This window comes from Saccopteryx leptura, chromosome 5, assembly GCF_036850995.1.
Source record: "Saccopteryx leptura isolate mSacLep1 chromosome 5, mSacLep1_pri_phased_curated, whole genome shotgun sequence".
Lineage (NCBI taxonomy): Eukaryota > Metazoa > Chordata > Mammalia > Chiroptera > Emballonuridae > Saccopteryx > Saccopteryx leptura.
Window position 1 is genome coordinate 143,727,596 of NC_089507.1, and position 18,445 is coordinate 143,746,040.

General features: G+C 49.7%; 1 protein-coding gene across 4 annotated transcripts in view; it reads left to right on the top strand.

The window, feature by feature from the left end:
* DYNC2I1 (dynein 2 intermediate chain 1) overlaps window positions 1–18,445 on the top strand; it is a 60,071-nt gene that overhangs the window by 40,420 nt on the left and 1,206 nt on the right. For 2 of the 4 annotated variants that reach the window (XM_066385764.1, XM_066385767.1), the window contains 10 exons: window positions 138–267; window positions 1,836–2,008; window positions 2,759–2,921; window positions 5,755–5,865; window positions 5,965–6,026; window positions 6,467–6,518; window positions 7,995–8,055; window positions 11,877–11,976; window positions 12,164–12,295; window positions 16,058–16,281. In XM_066385764.1, coding sequence (XP_066241861.1) covers window positions 138–267; window positions 1,836–2,008; window positions 2,759–2,921; window positions 5,755–5,865; window positions 5,965–6,026; window positions 6,467–6,518; window positions 7,995–8,055; window positions 11,877–11,976; window positions 12,164–12,295; window positions 16,058–16,281 — 1,208 coding nt within the window. The remainder of the gene's footprint in view (window positions 1–137; window positions 268–1,835; window positions 2,009–2,758; window positions 2,922–5,754; window positions 5,866–5,964; window positions 6,027–6,466; window positions 6,519–7,994; window positions 8,056–11,876; window positions 11,977–12,163; window positions 12,296–16,057; window positions 16,282–18,445) is intronic. The other 2 variants (XM_066385765.1, XM_066385766.1) reach the window with 2 other exon arrangements.

The window sequence follows — 18,445 nt, forward strand, 5'->3', positions numbered from 1 at the left end:
CTGGTTTCTCTGGTGTCTTGGAGTTAAGCAGCTGTTTTAAGATGTAGATCAAGTGAATAGCTAATGATTTGTGTCTGTTTTTTCTTGTGAAATGAACTCTGGGGTGTTGATTAAGGGCTGCTCACTGTCTTTGAAAGGTGGTTGCAGTGTTGCTGGAAGAGGATCGTGTGGCAGCCGCAAGGAGCTGGGACCCCAGGGCTCAGGGCAGCACCCTGCCCCTCAGTGACAGCTCCTCTCAGCTGAACACCGGCCTGCCCTTCCTTCAGCGTAAGAGCCGCCCTGATTGTACTTAAATGTGACCCCAAACGTGGCGCTGCAGTCGTGATCTAGTGTCCACCAGATGGGTTGTCCCCCTGCTCCGCCTGTGTGAAGCTCATGCTGCAGCTCAGCTGTCCCAAGTGTGCATGCCGGGCGTGGCAGTGCATGCCTGAGACAGAGGGGGAGGGACTTGCCGTGATAGAGATGGAGGCATTGTGTGTTTGCTCCAACCCTGTGTCCTTCTCAGTCCAGTTACTTGATTCCTTCTGAGAAACAGTGAGGTCAGCATGAGGGTGTTGAGAGAAGCCCGTGCTGTGGACTGAGCTCAGGCCTGAGCAGCCACTCAGCACAGCACGAAGGTCTTCTGCTTAGGTCACAGCCTGCAGTCACAAGCACAGTGCCGTGTCATCAGATGTGTGTAGTCACAAGTAACCATTTAAATTAGTTCAAACAAACTGCATTTGCACGACCCAGTTCCTGTTCCTCAGGCTGGTCAGTGCTCTGCTTCACCCACGGGAGCTGTGAGGGGGTGGGTGGCAGCCTCGTCCTGGTCTGTGAGGGAGGACGCAGTGAGCCCCTGTCCTGGAGGTGTCTATCCAGCGCTGTTTGGAGATTTAGTTTCACACATACCCCTCAGCATTTAGCGTGAACAAAAATGGCATTGTTAGAAGAAACAAAAACCACCATGTTTTTTGGAAGCAGTTTTATTTTTAGAAGACAAAGAGTTTTCCTGTTAGGAAAACAGGAAATCACTGTATCTGTAGCATTCAAACACAGGTGTGCTTGTGCCACACACCCCCTTCTGTCGGGGAGGCCCAGTGACAGCACCGGGCAGCCTGGGGGCACTTGCACAGGTGGCTCAGGCAGCACAGACATCCTCCGCCCCGTGAGGGACCAGACTGGCCTCTGTTGGAGCTGTGGGAGCCACCCAGGAACGGGAGGTGTCCCTTGTTTGTTTGCATCTGTGGTTAGTGAACGAGTTCTGACAGGACAGGAGGAAGTGAGCGGATGGCAGGTGTCTGACAGAGCCGTTCGTCCCTCCTGTGAACTAGGGCCTTGGAAGGACAGATACTGACATACAAGCGCAGCCTGCTTCATCCCACGTTCACTCATTCGTTCCCACACGTGACAGAATTCAGTGCGTGTCCACAGTGTCCCAGGCACTGCGACAAACATACTGGCTAAATGGATGAACAGGGCAGGTTCTCAGGAGAAAAGCACAGTGGGGCCGGGAGAAGAGTCTGGCAGGTGGTCACCATCCCGATGGAGAAGCTTCATGGCATACAACCTCAGGGAATGGAAGGGCCTGCTCAGGTGGCCGGGCTCCAGGTGTCCATGTACCATGCACCAAGGGTGAAGGATCGCTTTTTAGGGAAACCACGAGGTGGCTTGGACAGTTTTCTGGGAGAGCCGTGGCCATTTGTTAACCCGGATTTTAGGCATGTGGAGCTCTGCAAGGACCGTGTCTGTTTCTTTATTACACTCGAATTTACTTACATATTCTTAAGTGTGTTAATTTAACATGGGTTCTGGCAGATCACTAAAATGCAGAAATATTTTCCTTATTTTTTTCCCAGATCGAAAAGTCTTTTGCTTGCACGCCTCTCAGGTTCAGAGGCAGATAGTGGTCTCTGTTCATGGCCTGCCTGGAAAGGCCTTCGCCCCCTCGCTGGACAGCAGATATGTGCTGTGCGTGTGGGACATCTGGCAGCCCTCGGGACCTCAGAAGGTCCTGGTCTGTAAATCACAGGTACGACTCAGGAGAGTTGTGGGGTTACCTAAAGGAAGGGCAGGTGGCATGGGGCACATGTCAGGGCTCAGAGGATGGGAGCTTACAAGGTCCTTTTTCTCTTTCTGGGCCTCCCTTGGCTCTCTGCAGCTGTCACAGGACACACGAGCCTGTCTGTCTTGGCTCTAGAAATTCTTAATTCTAAGGACCTACTCACACTGTACAGCCTGGTTAGTTAGCACAGCCTCTCGGGTATCAACATGGCTCCAGGCTCAGTGAAAACACTGGCCCCAGATGTGGCCCTGGGTTCAGAAGGCTGCTTCTTGCTTTCACTGCATGGGCCCTGGATGTTCTAGAGGTTTCTTAATTGCTTGAGATTTCAATCCATAGTCTCATGTGTTTCCTGGTGCCTGGTTAATAGGCTACAGTCTGGTGACCATGCAGGTCACCCTATTTAGATCCTCAATGACCTCAGAGTCAGTTTCCACCAAAACTATAGAGAACAATAACTTTTATGGGTGTCACCTTTGGGGACTTAAAAATAACTTTTGGTAACTTGAGATGTAAATAGACAGGGTGGCTTTGCTGATGGGCTGAGTGAGGGTTGTGGTGTTCACCATGAACAGCCGTCCAAGGCAGCGCGTGACAGCATCAGCTCATCACTGCTTTCCACTGAAGAAGCTAACACTTGACCCGCTTAGCATGTCCCCAGCTACTGGCAGGGAGGGTCACAGGAACAGCGTGGGAACAGAGAGCTTTCTGTCTTCTTAGGTCACGTGTTGCTGCTTGAGCCCCGTGAAGGCTTTCCTGCTGTTTGCGGGCACTGCTCATGGCTCGGTCGTCGTGTGGGACCTCAGAGAAGACTCTCGGATACATCATTATGTGACACTAAGCGACTGCTTTTGGACATTCAGAACGGCCACATTTTCCACCGGTCAGTGAGACCTGCCTGTCCTTCAGGCATCTTAAGACAAGCCGTGACAGATTCGAGAAATGCCTCCATTTCTTAGCATTTATTTCTAAGGTTACCTCAGGGAATGGGATCTGACCTTTGAGAAAGAGAGGTGTTTGACAAATAGAAAAACAAACGTGTCCAGGTGATGGGCAGCCAGTGGCCAGCAGATTACAATGTCCTTTCTTGTTAAATTTGTGGATTCCAAATCCTCAGTATAATGGTTTAGTTTTAAATCAGCTTAAGGCATGTTGGTATGTGTGCTCATGGCTTAGTTAACTCCACCAAGGAGGGCAAGAGGAACCAAAACAAGTGGACCTGCTGAATTGTTGGGTAAACCGCATGAATACTTCATGACAGGTGACTATAGCTGCAACCACAACCAGCCAGGCACAACCACCAACAACCAGCCAACCACACAACCACAGACAGCCAGTCACTCCAGTAGCCACACTCCCCTCCACTTGATAGGTGCTCATGTTCTAGGGCTTGGCTCAGCTTCCAAGACCTTTGTGTACTGCCCTTCTCCCCCTGCATCCCAGCTGCTCAGGGGTGTGAGGAGCTTGTCCAGTCACACTGACCTCTCCCAATGATCTTCACTTTGTCTCCCTCTGTCCCCACCCAGGAGCCCTGACCCCAACCCCCTCCTACATTTGGTTTTGCATCTCCCCTTTCCCACCGTCGCTGGTTGGCTCCCCCCCCCCCCCCCCCCCCCCCCCCCCCGGTGGAAGAGACAGAGTCAGGGAGAGGGACAGATTGGGACAGACAGGAAGGGAGAGAGATGAGAAACATCAATTCTTCGTTGCGGCTCCTTAGTTGTTCATTGATTGATTTCTCATATGTGCCTTGACCAAGGGCCTTCAGCAGACCGAGTGACCCCTTGCTCCAGCCAGTGACCTTGGGCTCAAGCTGATGAGCTTTGCTCAAACCAGATGAGCCCACGCTCAAGCTGGTGACCTCGGGGTCTCGAACCTGGGTCATCCACATCCCAGTCTGATGCTCTATCCACTGCGCCACTGCCTAGTCAGACTGGTTGGCTTTCAGTGTCTGTGTTTTACTTTTTCCAGAAGTCAGTACATGGAATCAAGTGGAATGTAGACCTTTGAGTCTGGCTTCTTTCATCAGGTAGCACATTTGTGGTTCACCTGTGGTCGCAGTTCATGCCCTCTGCTGAGTGGTCTTTCCATCCCAAAACACCCTGTGGTTTGTTCATCTGCCAGATGACGGACATCTAGTTAATGGTTGAATTGTGAGTCTGTGTCCACATGCTCACACTATTTTGCATTCCCTGTAAGACGTGAGCTCTGGGTGTCTGCACCCCGGGTGGCACACGGTCCCGCCAGTGTTTTAGCTGTTCTGCCAGGTGGGTGGCGGCATCTCACCATGGTTCCCTGAAGACATGGGTGTGGGGCACCTTCAGTGTCTTCTTTGGTGATTTGTCTGTTCAGGCCTTTTTCACATTTTTAATTGATTCTTTGCTTTCTTATCGTTAAGTTTTAAAGGGTTTTTTTGTGATTTAAATACCAGTCCTCTAATTTATGTACTATCTGCGTATCTGTGTTTTACACATAAAAAGAGCAAGTGGGTTTTGTTTTTGTTTTTATTTTTTTGGTCTCCCAACAACCAACTTTGCCTCTTTGGGAGCAACATTGCCACGATTGACAATGTGAGTTTGTAGGAATCTCATGGGCTTAATGCTGTTGGAAAAGACACCTTTTACAAATGTGCTGCCCATTTTACCCTGTTATGTCCCTGAAACCTGCAGAGTTTTGTCAGCTCGCAGGAGTGAGGGAGCCACAGGACTTTAGTAGGTACAAGCACAAGTCACAGCCTGAGCACAGTCTCTGCCCCTCCCGCCCCCCCACCCCCCACTCCCCACAGTTCCCAAGCCTGTCACGCCTGACTCCTGAGACAGTCCTGTTCTTAGTTTCTTTCCTGAGTTTGACTCCAGCTCTCATTTTATTTCTTGCTGGGTTTTTTCTTTTTTCTTTTTGGCCTTTGTTTCTGATACTAGGCCTTTCTCTGTGTGTGTTTGCATTACATACACCTGCACATGCTTTCTGAGGAGGTGAGATGAAGGATGGAGAGTGGAAGTTTGGTTTTCTGTTTCATGCCTGTTTTTAGGGAAGAGTTTTCATCAGCTGAAATGCTTTGATTCGCATTTTCTGTTTTCTCCATACAGGAGTCTTGTTAGACTGTCTGGCTATCTCTCCTGGACATTGCATAGAGGGTTGTAGGTCAGCAGAGCCGTGTTGTCTGCTGTGCAGGTGTTGGGTATCTGACTCCCACCCTGCCAGCCCCTGCCCCTCCCCTGCAAGTCCCTCTTCCACCTCTGCAAGCCCCTCCCCTGTCCCTGCAATCCTCTCCCCTGTCCCTGCAAGCCCGTCCCCCGCCCTGTAAGCCGCTCCCCTGCCTCTGCAAGCCCCTTCCCCGCAGAAGCAACGCTGCTCCAGGTTGTTCTTCTGTCCCGAGTCTCTGTCCAGTCCCGTCCATCGTGACTGCTGAGGGCCCTCCCAGGTCCTTCCCTGGCAATTAGAATGTTTCTGGTTTCTAGTTGTCTTCACGACGCCCCTTTCCAGGGAGGCCCAGTGTCCCCCATCATCCAGCCCACAGACATGAGGCCTCTCTCCCTTCTCCTAGGCAGTTTGGGTCTGTGGTCTCTGATTCATGGTGATGCGGGAAGTGATGGTCACGAGCAGCTCTCACTGGGTCCATGCTGGGGAGCATGTGTCTTAGAAGCACTGTGGCTGTCCCTGCGTAGCATCGATGTGTTTCTGTAACACGCTGCTCATGGTGGGACTGTGCCTCTCCCCAGATGGTGTCCTCACTGCTGTGAACCACCGCAGTCCTGTGCAAGCTGTTGAACCTGTCTCAGCTTCCAGCTACAGAAAAAGTTTTGTCCTTTCCCCCTTTTCTACTCAAGAAGGTGGGTGACCCTGCTCCACAGTAAACCCTGTAGCTCACTCAGGTTGTGAGCCATGTGTTCCTCACTCACCAGCCATTTCTTCCCCATTTCTGTTGTTAGAAATGCCGGGTTTATCCTTCCACATGGCGTCCTTGGATGAGAGTGGGGTTTTGAACTTATGGGTGAGTGGGATGTGCAGGCACAGCGCCTCTGCATTCACGGGCTCTGGGGGTGGGCGCGCGGCCTTCCAGTGGAGACTGCTCTGCTTGCAGGGGTTGTGACAGGGATGTTAAGGCAGGGTGGGTGTCTAAGGAGCCAGCAGGGTCCTTGAGGATGGGGGGGTGAAGGTGGACCAGTGATAGGGCTGGACAGAGAGCGAGGCTCAAGGGCGCACAGATGCCCCAAGGTGCTGGCTACCAACAATCAGGGAGGGACAGCGGGCAAAGAGGAGGGGTTTTCAGTGCTGAGACCTTAGTTCTGAGTTCGTGGTCACGCTGTTTTCTGGAGCAGTTGGCACCTAACAGATTGCGGCCTTGATTAGCCCTGTGCTTTGCTTAGAGTGTTTAGATTGTTTCATAATTATAAAATGTATTAATATTCATTCTCAATATTCTGTTTTTAGGTGGTTGTTGAATTACCAAAGGCAGATGTTGCAGGTTCAATAAGTGATTTAGGTAACTATTAAGTTAAAAAACTAGTTTCAGTAAATGTTTGCTGAAATGAATGGACTAGATAGACATAGAGATACCATTAACTGCTTTGAAAAATAGCTACCTGGCCCTGGCCGGTTGGCTCAGTGGTAGAGCGTCGGCCTGGCGTGCAGAAGTCCCAGGTTCGATTCCCGGCCAGGGCACACAGGAGAAGCACCCATCTGCTTCTCCACCCCTCCCCCTCTCCTTCCTCTCTGTCTCGCTCTTCCCCTCCCGCAGCTGAGGCTCCATTGGGGCAAAGATGGCCCGGGCACTGGGGATGGCTCCTTGGCCTCTGCCCCAGGTGCTAGAGTGGCTCTAGTCGCAACAGAACGACGCCCCAGAGGGGCAGAGCATCGCCCCCTGGTGGGCGTGCCTGGTGGATCCCGGTTGGGTGCATGCGGGAGTCTGTCTGACAGTCTCTCCTCGTTTCCAGCTTCAGGAAAAAAAAAAAAAATAGCTACCTGAAAAGTGAGCATTAAAATAATGTATTTTGAGCCCTGGCCGGTTGGCTCAGTGGTAGAGCATCGGCCTGGCATGCAGAAGTCCCGGGTTCGATTCCCGGCCAGGGCACACAGGAGAAGCGCTCCTGTGCTTCTCCAACCCTCCCCCCCTCTCCTTCCTCTTTGTCTCTCTCTTCCCCTCCTGCAGCTGAGGCTCCATTGGAGCAAAGAAGGCCTGGGTGCTTGGGATGGCTCCTTGGCCTCTGCCCCAGGCGCTAGAGTGGCTCTGGTCGCAACAGAGCGATGCCCTGGAGGGGCAGAGCATCGCCCCCTGGTGGGCGTGCCGGGTGGATCCCGGTTGGGCACATGCGGGAGTCTGTCTGACTGTCTCTCCCCGTTTCCAGCTTCAGAAAAAAAAAAATAAATAAATAATGTATTTTGTAACCTTACGGCCACTGAACGAGCACCTCCGTCACCGTGGTGAAGTCATGTTCCAGCTGAGTGTGTTCAGGGGTTTAGTCAGTCCTGTCTGTGTCTGTGTCCCCTTAGTTATATGTTGGGGACATCTGGGGGTTCCAGGCACTGTCGTGGTGGGTGCGTTAGACGAGTAGCTGGTCAGAGAACTCAATGTGGTTAGAACTAGGCTGACTGACGAATGTTCTCTGAGCAACCTGGTCCTGTCCCAGGTGTCAGGAAACAAGTGAGAGTGGACAGGGAGGGTGGTCTGAGGGCACATGTCACTGCGAGGTCAGAAGGGGTGCTTGTCAAGGGCACGGGCCCGGGTCAGGAGTGGCATCTCAGGGGAGGGGACGTCTGGGCCTCCAGGTGAGCAGCGTGCTGAGGAAGTGGGGGGCCGCTGCTCACCTGTGACAGCAGCAGTGCTGAGGTCTCATACATCTGCTTCTGATTTGTTCCCTAACACAGGTGTTGGAGCCATGAGATGTGACTGCAGGTGACTGTAGTGGGACTGGGCTCGGCTTGTATTAGGGATGCTTTTATTCCTCATTTCTCTTTTTAGGGTTAATACCTGGAGGGAGGATAAAATTGGTGCACAGTGCTGTGATTCAGCTGAGTAACAGGTAAGACTGGGCCACCCGAGTGGAAGCATCCCCCTAGATCAGTGATTTTCAACCTTTATTGTGCTGCGGCACATTTTTTACATTTACAAAATCCTGGGGCACACCACCTACCAAAATGACACAAAATGACACTCTGTTAGAGTTTATTTAAAGTTTAAATAAATTACATTTATTAAAAAAAAGTTAAATAAAAAAGGATAACCCCCTCATATATATAGTCCCATGTAACATCCCCTTATAAATACAGTCCCACGTAACATCCCCTCATATATAGTCCCATGTAACCTCATATATACAGTCTCATGTATTCCCTCATATATACAGTCCCATGTATCCCCTCATATATACAGTCCCGCTAATAGATACTGGAGCTTTCATCAAGGTTGTGGGTTCAAATCAATTTGGAAAATACTCTCTCTATATAGAGACTGGACAAAATCAATTTTAGAAAATGTTGGGTACTTGTGTAACATCATAAGTCCTCAGAGCATCTCTACTGTCAGATTGAAAAGTTTGCTTTCTAGATAAGGATTCTGATAAATACTAGAATTCTCCCTGAGGTTGTGGATTCAAATCCCATGGTCAGCTGGGTGCAGGGGCCTTGGTTCTGTCTGTTTTGATGGTGTATATAGAGATTTGAGCTCTTTAAGAAGATGACCCTTCAGGAGGCCATATACAATATAGATAACATTGTGATGCATTGTATATCACCCTCTGCGGGGGCCTCTTTTAAAAAGAAAAAGGTCAAATATCTATATACATCATCAGGATAGACATAACCAGCTGAGGCTGAGGCTTCATCTAGTGGTGGCAACATTTACCTCCAGTCCTGACCAGGATTAGAAATTGGGACCATGGGGAGGAGTAGCAGCTTCAATTACTCGCCGCGGCCACACAATGACAAGTGCGAGGCAGCCCGAGTGGGGACCTTCCTGGGTGTGGATGAGAGGCGGCCTGCTATTGGTTCATCGCTAGTGGTCGGGATGAATCCTAGAAGGTGATTGGTCAGTGAGCGTTCCCTGTGCCTCCACTCTTCCTGTCGCTGATAGCTGGAGGGATTGTGAGGGGAATGTTTATGTTTGGATGCAGGCAGCTGGCGGCAGGCCGGATAAATAGCCTCCGTGGGCCATATCCGGCACGGGGGCCACAGTTTGGGGACCCATGTTTAATTTCCCCACGGCACACCTGACCATGTCTCACGGCACACTAGTGTGCCATGGCACACTGGTTGAAAAACACTGCCCTAGATCACAGAGGCCTGTCCTACAGATGGAGGTGACATCCGGTGGTGGCTGCATACTTGATAATTAATGAGTCAGTGTGAAAATGCAGTTGCCACATATACAGCTAACTGCTTTCCTTTTATTAAAATCATTTCTATCTTATAAATTGGTACTATTTGACTGTTTTTCATCTAGTATTAATACAACTGTGAAGCTAAAGTAGAAACATTGACATGAAAGTTTAATACAGAAGTTTAGATTTCTGCTTTTACTCATTAAGTTAATATGATGTAAAAGTCCTTACCAAACATACAAATACTGTTTGTGGTGTTTATGTTCATGTTAATTTATTTCTGGAAGAAACCTTTTATTGTCATTTACTGCAGTCAGGGACCACTTATCAGCATGCGATTCACCCTTGAAAAATGTCAACATTAGCCTGAATCCTTGTCATCAGACAGAATACCTGTGGGCCCTGTGCAGAGGTGGATTACGATCGGTTGAGGCCCTGGGCACAGAAGAAAATACTGGGCCCTTAAAAATAAAAGAGAGAGACAGGGAAAATAAAAATACATATTAACCGTATTTTTAAATAAATAAAAAATATTATGTACTATTAGTGTTAAAATTACACATATGGAACCAAACTTAGTGTCATTAGAAAAAAATGTAAAGTTGGGGTTTTGTGGGGCCCTTCAGAAGTCGGAGCCCAGAGCATGCGCCCAGTGCCCCCGCTGTTAAATCTGCCTCTGGCCCTGTTAGTGAACAGGCATCCAGTCAATAAATCACCTTTGACTGATTTAAGTGCAACTAACACAGGGCATTACTTATGTTGAAGAAAGTTATCTCATGTGTTAAGATCCAACCACAGGTGATCCCTGGGCTTGTCACAGTCTCTTGTCCTTCGTGCAGTTGGCAACCCCAGGGCTCCTGTAAGGACACAGACCAGTGGTCACAGTAGCTACTGCAGGTGGGCTCCCCATGTGTCAGAGGGTGGAGCTCAGTGGGAGGAATCTTCACAGTGGTCCCTTGGGACCTGTGCCTAAAAGGAGGAGAGGCACAAATGTGGCCGTGAGGAGGAGGTAACTGTCTCACAGGCCACATCCCTGTGGTCCAGTGCCCTCGCCCATCAGTCACTGACCCTGGGAGTCTGAACAGGGAGTGTGACCCTGGGTGGTAGCACGTCTCCGCGTCCACTGTGGGTATGGCTCACGCATGAATCACTCTGTGGGGTGTGCACGCGGCTTGTGTGAGCTCAAGGACGACAGGTAGGGGATGAAGTGACCCCTGTAATGGGAGTTAGACCAGGAGAGGGCTCTGGTCAGAGAGTGCAGTGCGTGGAGACCCAGAGGCATGAAGAAACAGCACATTTAGGACAGTGCCCGGAGGTTTGTAGTCGAGAGAGGGGATGAGTGAGTAGCCAGACCCTAGGAGTGTTTGCTGTGCTGAGGGTTTCGACAGTTCTCTTGATGGCATTAGGGAGCCATTCAGGACTTAGAGTAGAAGCAGAGGAAGGGCACTGGAGTCAGGAGACCATGCAGAGACTGTTGTAGGGGTAATGTGGAAGGTCAGGTTTGAACCAGGGTAGCTGTTGTGGGTGTGAGGGTGCCTTTCAATTAAAGGGTAGAGTAGACCAAGTGGTTCTAGGAACTGCGAGAGGGAGGACCTGCCCTCTCCCAGCCATCGATCTCAGTTTCTAGGTGCAACAGACAGATGAGGGGTGGGAGGGAAGGATGTAGACAGTCTGGAGTAGGCTCAGCTGTGCTTTTGGAGGTGACAGCAGGATGTCCTGAGCTAACAAGTGACATTTGCAGTCCTGAGCGTAGGTGTGAGAATTGGGAGTGGCTCGGTTCCTGGTTCTACTCAGCCCATGGCCTCTCCTTTGCACATATGTGCACTGGGTCAGGTGAAAACAGCAAGCAAAGTAGGGGTTATGGGTGATGGGAAACTTAGCATCAGGTCAAGGGCGGGGTTGAAGCCAGCGGCAGCTTTTGTGAGTGCAGGCTACAGCCCACACAGGACAGTGAGGCACGGGGCTTGCCTGATGCAGGGCCTGGGTTTTGTAGTCCCTTCAGTGAGAGAGAAACCCAGAAAGCCCCACTCCCAGCCCAGGAGATGGGGGAGAGGGGAAGACAAAATCCCAATCTCAGGATCAGCAAGCTGAGAAGTTGGCATTGCAGTCCCAGACCGGTGCCCCCACCCCATGCTGGGCTCCCAGGGCTCCCACACGAAGCAGTGGGAAATGACAAAGAGAAATGACAGAAACTGAAACCGCTTGTGTGAGGTGACATCACGTAGCACAGGGTGTGGGAGTTGTGTGCTGATAACATGAGAAGAGGGACAATCTGACGGACAGATAGTCCTAGAAGTGAAGCTGTTATTTATGAAATTTCAAGTTAGTCTATGTTAAATATCAGATTAGATGTAGCTGAAGGAATTATTCAAAGCACAAAAGTGGATACAGAGAACAGTGGTCAAGAATCACAGGGAATGTGAAATGGCCAGTTACATACCTAATGACACTTGATGAGTGTGCTGTGTCCTCATCACCCTTTTGGTTTCAGAATGCTCCATCTCCTCATCTTTGCTTTTTTCCAGCCTTGCCTGTAGAGGTGATGACCTTTGGGGGACCACGCAAACACTGAATGTGAAATTTCTGCCTTCAGATCCTAATCACTTTATTATTGGCACCAACGTGGTGAGGAGTGTTCTGATTCATTCTGGAGCTCATTCTTCTTTCCTGGAGTTGCTGCATGAACATCGTCATTAAAGATGAATTTACTGTTTGCTTTTACAATGTTGTTTAAATTGTTTCAAGAATACTAGCTTTGTCCAACCTTGTACCTAATTCTTTGCTTTAGTCACTGTGGTCTTTTTATTACCAGGGTCTTGTAAGTCATGGCACCAGACAGGATTTGAGAGCATCTCCCCAATTCTTCAGACCTCCACAGCATGGCATGAGACCAGTAAAGGTGAATGTGGTTGACTTTTCACCATTTGGAGAACCAATATTTTTGGTAAGAAAATCTGTTTTTTAAAACACCAGGTTTTTTTTGGGGGGTGGGGTGGGGTTGTGTTTTTTGTTGTTTAATTTTTCCATTGATTGAGAGAGCAAGAGAAGTATCAACTTGTTATTCCACTTAGTTGTTCCATTTAGTTGTGCTCTCATTGGTTGCTTCTCGTATGTGCCCCAACTGGGGCTCAAACCTGCTACCAAGCGCGCCGGGGCTATGCTTTATCTACAGAGCCACCCTGTCAGGGCCTAAAGCACCAGTTTTATTTGGGCAGCAAAACACTTGCAGTGATGGATTGGACTTTAGAGTTGATCATTTACTAGTGCCTCGGTCCCTTGGGGTCTGTGCACGTCTTGCCATATGGTTGTCGGCAGGTCCTATCTGTGCGGGTCATTATGTGGCTAGTGTAGATCTTAAAGCTTTATTTTGGTATTTTTCAGTCTTATAGAGAAGTTACAAGAACAGCAGAGAGGATCTCTGACTAACCTTCATATCGGTGCCCTGCATGTCATACACTTGCCACCACAGCTCTGTCCTCTCCCTCTGTGTATGGACTGATGTCCTGCAGCCATCTCAGAAATTGCAGATGTAGGCCCTGGCCGGTTGGCTCAGCGGTAGAACATCGGCCTGGCGTGCGGGGGACCCGGGTTCGATTCCCGACCAGGGCACATAGGAGAAGCGCCCATCTGCTTCTCCACCCCCCCCTCCTTCCTCTCTGTCTCTCTCTTCCCCTCCCGCAGCCAAGGCTCCATTGGAGCAAAGATGGCCCGGGCGCTGGGGATGGCTCCTTGGCCTCTGCCCCAGGCGCTAGAGTGGCTCTGGTCGCGGCAGAGCGATGCCCCGGATGGGCAGAGCATTGCCCCCTGGTGGGCAGAGCGTCGCCCCCTGGTGGGCATGCCGGGTGGATCCCGGTTGGGCGCATGCGGGAGTCTGACTGTCTCTCCCCGTTTCCAGCTTCAGAAAAATACAAAAAAAAAAAAAAAAAAAAAAAGAAATTGCAGATGTAATTCCTATCCCTATGTAGTTCAGTGCTGGTTTCTCCTGTAGCCACAGTCCCTCTGTAGTCAGGCAGTTCGTGCCGGTGCATCCCATCACCCGAGCTATAGATGTGAGTGAAATGTCACAGTCATCCCAGTAATGTCCTTTATAAACAAAATTACCTCCCAGGTCATGCATCTCCTCTCATGACCTTGACATATTTGAAGGGCATAGAGGGCTCCTCACTCTGAGTTTGTGTGATGTTTCTTCATGGTTAGGTTCTGGTGTTGTATCCTCACCCTTCTGCCAGTTCCCTGGATAAGGTAGAAAACCAGTGCTGAGAGGCCACCGTCTTTCTGATTCATGAGCATCCTGTGGGGAGGAAGACAAGTGGACACTTTGTGAGGGTCTTGCCACCCCACATCCTCACCTGCATCCTCATGTCTTCACCTGCCTCCATCCTCACCTGCATCCTCACATCCTCACCTGCCTCCATCCTTACCTGCATCCTCACATCCTCACCTGCCTCCATTCTCACCTGCCTCCATCCTCACCTGCCTCTGTTCTCACCTGCATCTTCACATCCTCACCTGCCTCCATCCTCACCTGCCTCTGTCCTCACCTGCATCTTCACATCCTCACCTGCATCTTCACATCCTCACCTGCCTCCATCCTCACCTGCATCCATCCTCACCTGCATCCTCACATCCTCATATCCTCACCTGCATCCTCACATCCTCACCTGCATCCTCACATCCTCACCCGCCTCTATCCTCACCTGCATCCTCACATCCTCACCTGCCTCCATCCTCACCTACCTCCATCCTCACCTGCATCCTCACATCCTCACCTGCCTCCATGCTCACCTACCTCCATCCTCACCTGCATCCTCACATCCTCACCTGCATCCTCACATCCTCACCTGACTCTATCCTGACCTGCATCCTCACATCCTCACCTGCCTCCATCCTCACTTACCTCCACCTTACCTGCATCCTCACATCCTCTCCTGCCTCCATCCTCACCCACCTCCATCCTCACCTACCTCCATCCTCACCTGCATCCTCACATCCTCACCTGCATCCTCACATCCTCACCTGCCTCCATCCACACCTGCCTCTATCCTCACCTGCATCCTCACATCCTCACCTGCCTCCATCCTCACCTACCTCCATCCTCACCTGCATCCTCACATCCTTACCTGCCTCCATCCTCACCTGCATCTTCACATCCTCACCTACATCTTCACATCCTCATGTCCTCACCTGCATCTTCACATCCTCTCCTGCCTCCATCCTCACCTGCCTCCATCCTCACCTGCATCCTCACATCCTCACCTGCATCTTCACTTCCTCACCTGCATCTTCACATCCTCTCCTGCCTCCATCCTCACCTGCCTCCATCCTCATCTGCATCCTCACATCCTCACCTGCATCCTCACATCCTCACCTATCTCCATCCTCACCTGCATCTTCACATCCTCTCCTGCCTCCATCCTCATCTGCATCCTCACATCCTTACCTGCCTCCATCCTCACCTGCATCCTCACATCCTCGCTTGCATTCATTCTCACCTGCATTCATCCTGACGTGCCTCCATCCTCAGCTGCATCCTCACATCCTCACCTGCATCTTCACATCCTCACCTGCATCTTCACATCCTCGCTTGTATTCATCCCCACCTGCATTCATTCATGATCCTTGCCAGCATCTGTTGTCAGGGTGATTGTTGGTGGTGGCTTTCTATCCCATTGCTAATTCCATGTTTAGTAGTTAACTGTCTGCTATCCTGTGTAGGAATGGATGTAGGTGTATATATTAGGTATGTATTAGGCATATTTGGAGGCATGTATGTATTATGTAAGTGTGGACACATGGTTTCTTACTGTCCTCAGTGGCTTACAGTCATTTCCTGCCTCTGTTCTGCTGCTTAGATTGTCCTGGGGCATCCTTGGAACTGGTTCTTGTTTCCTTCTGACATCATTCTGTAAGCTCTTCTTTGCTTTTGGTATAATAAACCCCAGGACCAACCATTTCTCCAAAGAATCCTGGCCACTGTTAGGGAAAATCATGTGGAGACCAAGATCTGGGCAGTGAGAAGGGCTCGGATATGCAGGACACACAGCAACCACAGCTGGCACTCGGCCCACATTTGGTTCAGGGCCAGCAAGGAAGCCTGTTCTGTCGCCCCTGACATGTTTGTTCATTAGTCCATTCTCCAAGACACAGAGCCTTTTGCGATTGTGGGCTTGTGCCCCTGCTTTATGTGATAGACTAAATATTTTAAGTAAAAAGCAGGTGAATGCTTCTCTTTTTAGCTAAAAATCTTGTCTTTTAATAAACCAGCTAAATTTTGTTTTATGAAAATTTCAACTCAGCAGGATAGATATATAACTATATTATTGGTGCAAACATATGTAATTTTGGGGGGAAAGGTAGCTTATTTATTTTCAGGAAGCCAATGTTAATGCCCTGTGCTTGAATCAGCAAGGATTGTCTTTGCTAAAAATAAACACCTATCCATGCATTCCCTGAATCCGTTGACTTAGCCGTGTTGGGAAGGTGAAGGGGTGCAGAAGTACCTGTATGCCCAGGGTGAATGCTCACCTTTGTAGTTTGTCAGGATGGAGTTAATGTTAGAATTTTATGCTTGGAAAAGAGAAAATAGATTAAATTTTTTTGCTGTATAAACTAAAAAAAGCTAATGCTCTGAAAATTTTTCCTGGCTGCTGAGATTGGGTAAAAAAGAACCATGATCCACAGTCCCATCTCCCCCCTCCCCCCCCAGGCTGGCTGTTGTGACGGGAGCATCAGGCTTCACCAGCTGACATCCGAGTGGCCTCTCCGGCAGTGGGGACATAGCACCAAGGGCCACACTGTCACTGGCCTGCAGTGGTCCCCAACAAGGCCTGCTGTGTTTTTTGTCCAGGATGACACTTCCTGCATTTACATCTGGGACCTTCTGGAAAGTGATCTTGGTCCCGTTGCCAAGCAACTCATCTCTCCAGACAAGTAAGTCTGGTGAAACCCGTGATGACCCGTCACAGGTCGTTCTCACAGAAGCACCGCTGTTGGGCTTTTAATTTATGCACAGGGTTGTTACTTTAAATGTGGTTACTTACATTTCAATTTAAGTATTATTTTTATATTTATACATTTAAGTAATACTTTAAAAACCACTTTAAAGTATGCCTATTTCAGTATAGTCCAGAATAGTCTACGATTTAAAGAATTCACACAGTGCTATTTCCCCATCATTGTCCTCCAATAAAGAAAAGAAGAAGGCCCTGGCCGGTTGGCTCAGCGGTAGAGCGTCGACCTAGCGTGCGGAGGACCCGGGTTCGATTCCCGGCCAGGGCACACAGGAGAAGTGCCCATTTGCTTCTCCACCCCTCCGCCGCGCTTTCCTCTCTGTTTCTCTCTTCCCCTCCCGCAGCCAAGTCTCCATTGGAGCAAAGATGGCCCGGGCGCTGGGGATGGCTCTGTGGCCTCTGCCTCAGGCGCTAGAGTGGCTCTGGTCGCAACATGGCGACGCCCAGGATGGGCAGAGCATCGCCCCCTGGTGGGCAGAGCGTTGCCCCTGGTGGGTGTGCCGGGTGGATCCCGGTCGGGCGCATGCGGGAGTCTGTCTGACTGTCTCTCCCTGTTTCCAGCTTCAGAAAAATGAAAAAAAAAAAAAAAAAAAAAAAAGAAAAGAAAAGAAGAAGCCTGACCAGGCAGTGGCGCAGTGGATAGTGTCGGACTGGGATGCGGAAAAACCCAGGTTCGAGACCCTTGAGCACGTGCTCATTTGGCTTAAGCAAAAAGCTCACCAGCTTGGACCCAAGGTCGCTGGCTCGAGCAAGGGGATACTCGGTCTGCTGAAGGCCCACGGTCAAGGCACATATGAGAAAGCAATCAATGAACAACTAAGGTGTCGCCACGAAAAACTGATGATTGATGCTTCTCATCTCTCTCCGTTCCGTCTGTCTGTCCCTAGCTCTCCCTCTCTTTGACTCTCTCTCTGTCCCTGTAAAAAAAAAAGAGAGAGAAGAAGAAACTTGTGACCTTTTTAGTTATGTTCACTGGCTGGTCTCATAGCCTCAATGTGCACCTGGGTGGAGTACAAAGTACTCTCTCTAATTTCTAAAACAGGCCATTACCTGGGAATTGTAATTCACATAATTTCACATCCATGTGTTCCTCTGCCCCAGAAGGAGGTCCCAGCCACACCATCTGTGTGGCGTCTGTGTGGATTTGGGTGAAGATAGGACATGGGGGTGGCCACTAGCACACTGTCAACAAGTCCTGTCTTGTTTTAGGAATTGAAACTTGAAGGATTTATAAAAGTTTTCTCTGTGAAGGGTTCTGTCCTGACCCATTGTGTCTGAAAGTGATTAAACCAAAATCATTTGACACAATGTTAGGGACATACTGATAAGATCTGAAAAAAATGAGAATTACATTTATTTAGTATAAGTACTAGGTATATACATTAGTCTAATAATTAAAAAATATATATCCTCAAAATCCATATTGTGATTGTGAACACATAATATACATGCAGATTATTCTAAAACGTTTGTCAGTTATTTCCTAAAACTAATATTGAGCACCCACCCACGCTGTGCTTGGCATGGCTCCAGGCACCAGGGTGCATAGTGGACCAGTCAGTGGGGCTCACGTCCTCATGGGGTAAGATGGGTGTTTACAAAATATAATAAATCGGCAGGGTCCACAGTGTGATGGGGAGTAAGGAGGGGGCAGCATCCCAAGTCCCAAGTGTGGCCCAGATGGAGTCTGGACCTTTCCTGGGCCAGGAAGGAAGGTTTGGTTGAGAAGGGGGTGCTTGGGCAGGGTCTTAGGAGATGGGGTCTTAGGGACAGGCAGGCCCTCCAGTGCTGTCACTGTGCTAGGGGGTTGTCAAGCTCATGTTGTCAGGATCCCAGCAGAGGCAGCTGGGCTGAAGCCCCATGGCAGGAAGCAGCTCCACAGAGGGGGAGAAAAGGCAGAGTGATCTAGAACATTCTCCTAGACACCACCAACCTCAGCAGTAAGCAGCAGCACTTAAGTTAAAGAAGTAATGTCAGCAAAAAGTATTCAATTATTTTTCTTTAGCTGTAAAGAGAAACAAGAAACTAATAGAGTGCAAAAGGCAGGAGTTTGGATAGGAGGAAGAATTTGTCACTTTCAGAGC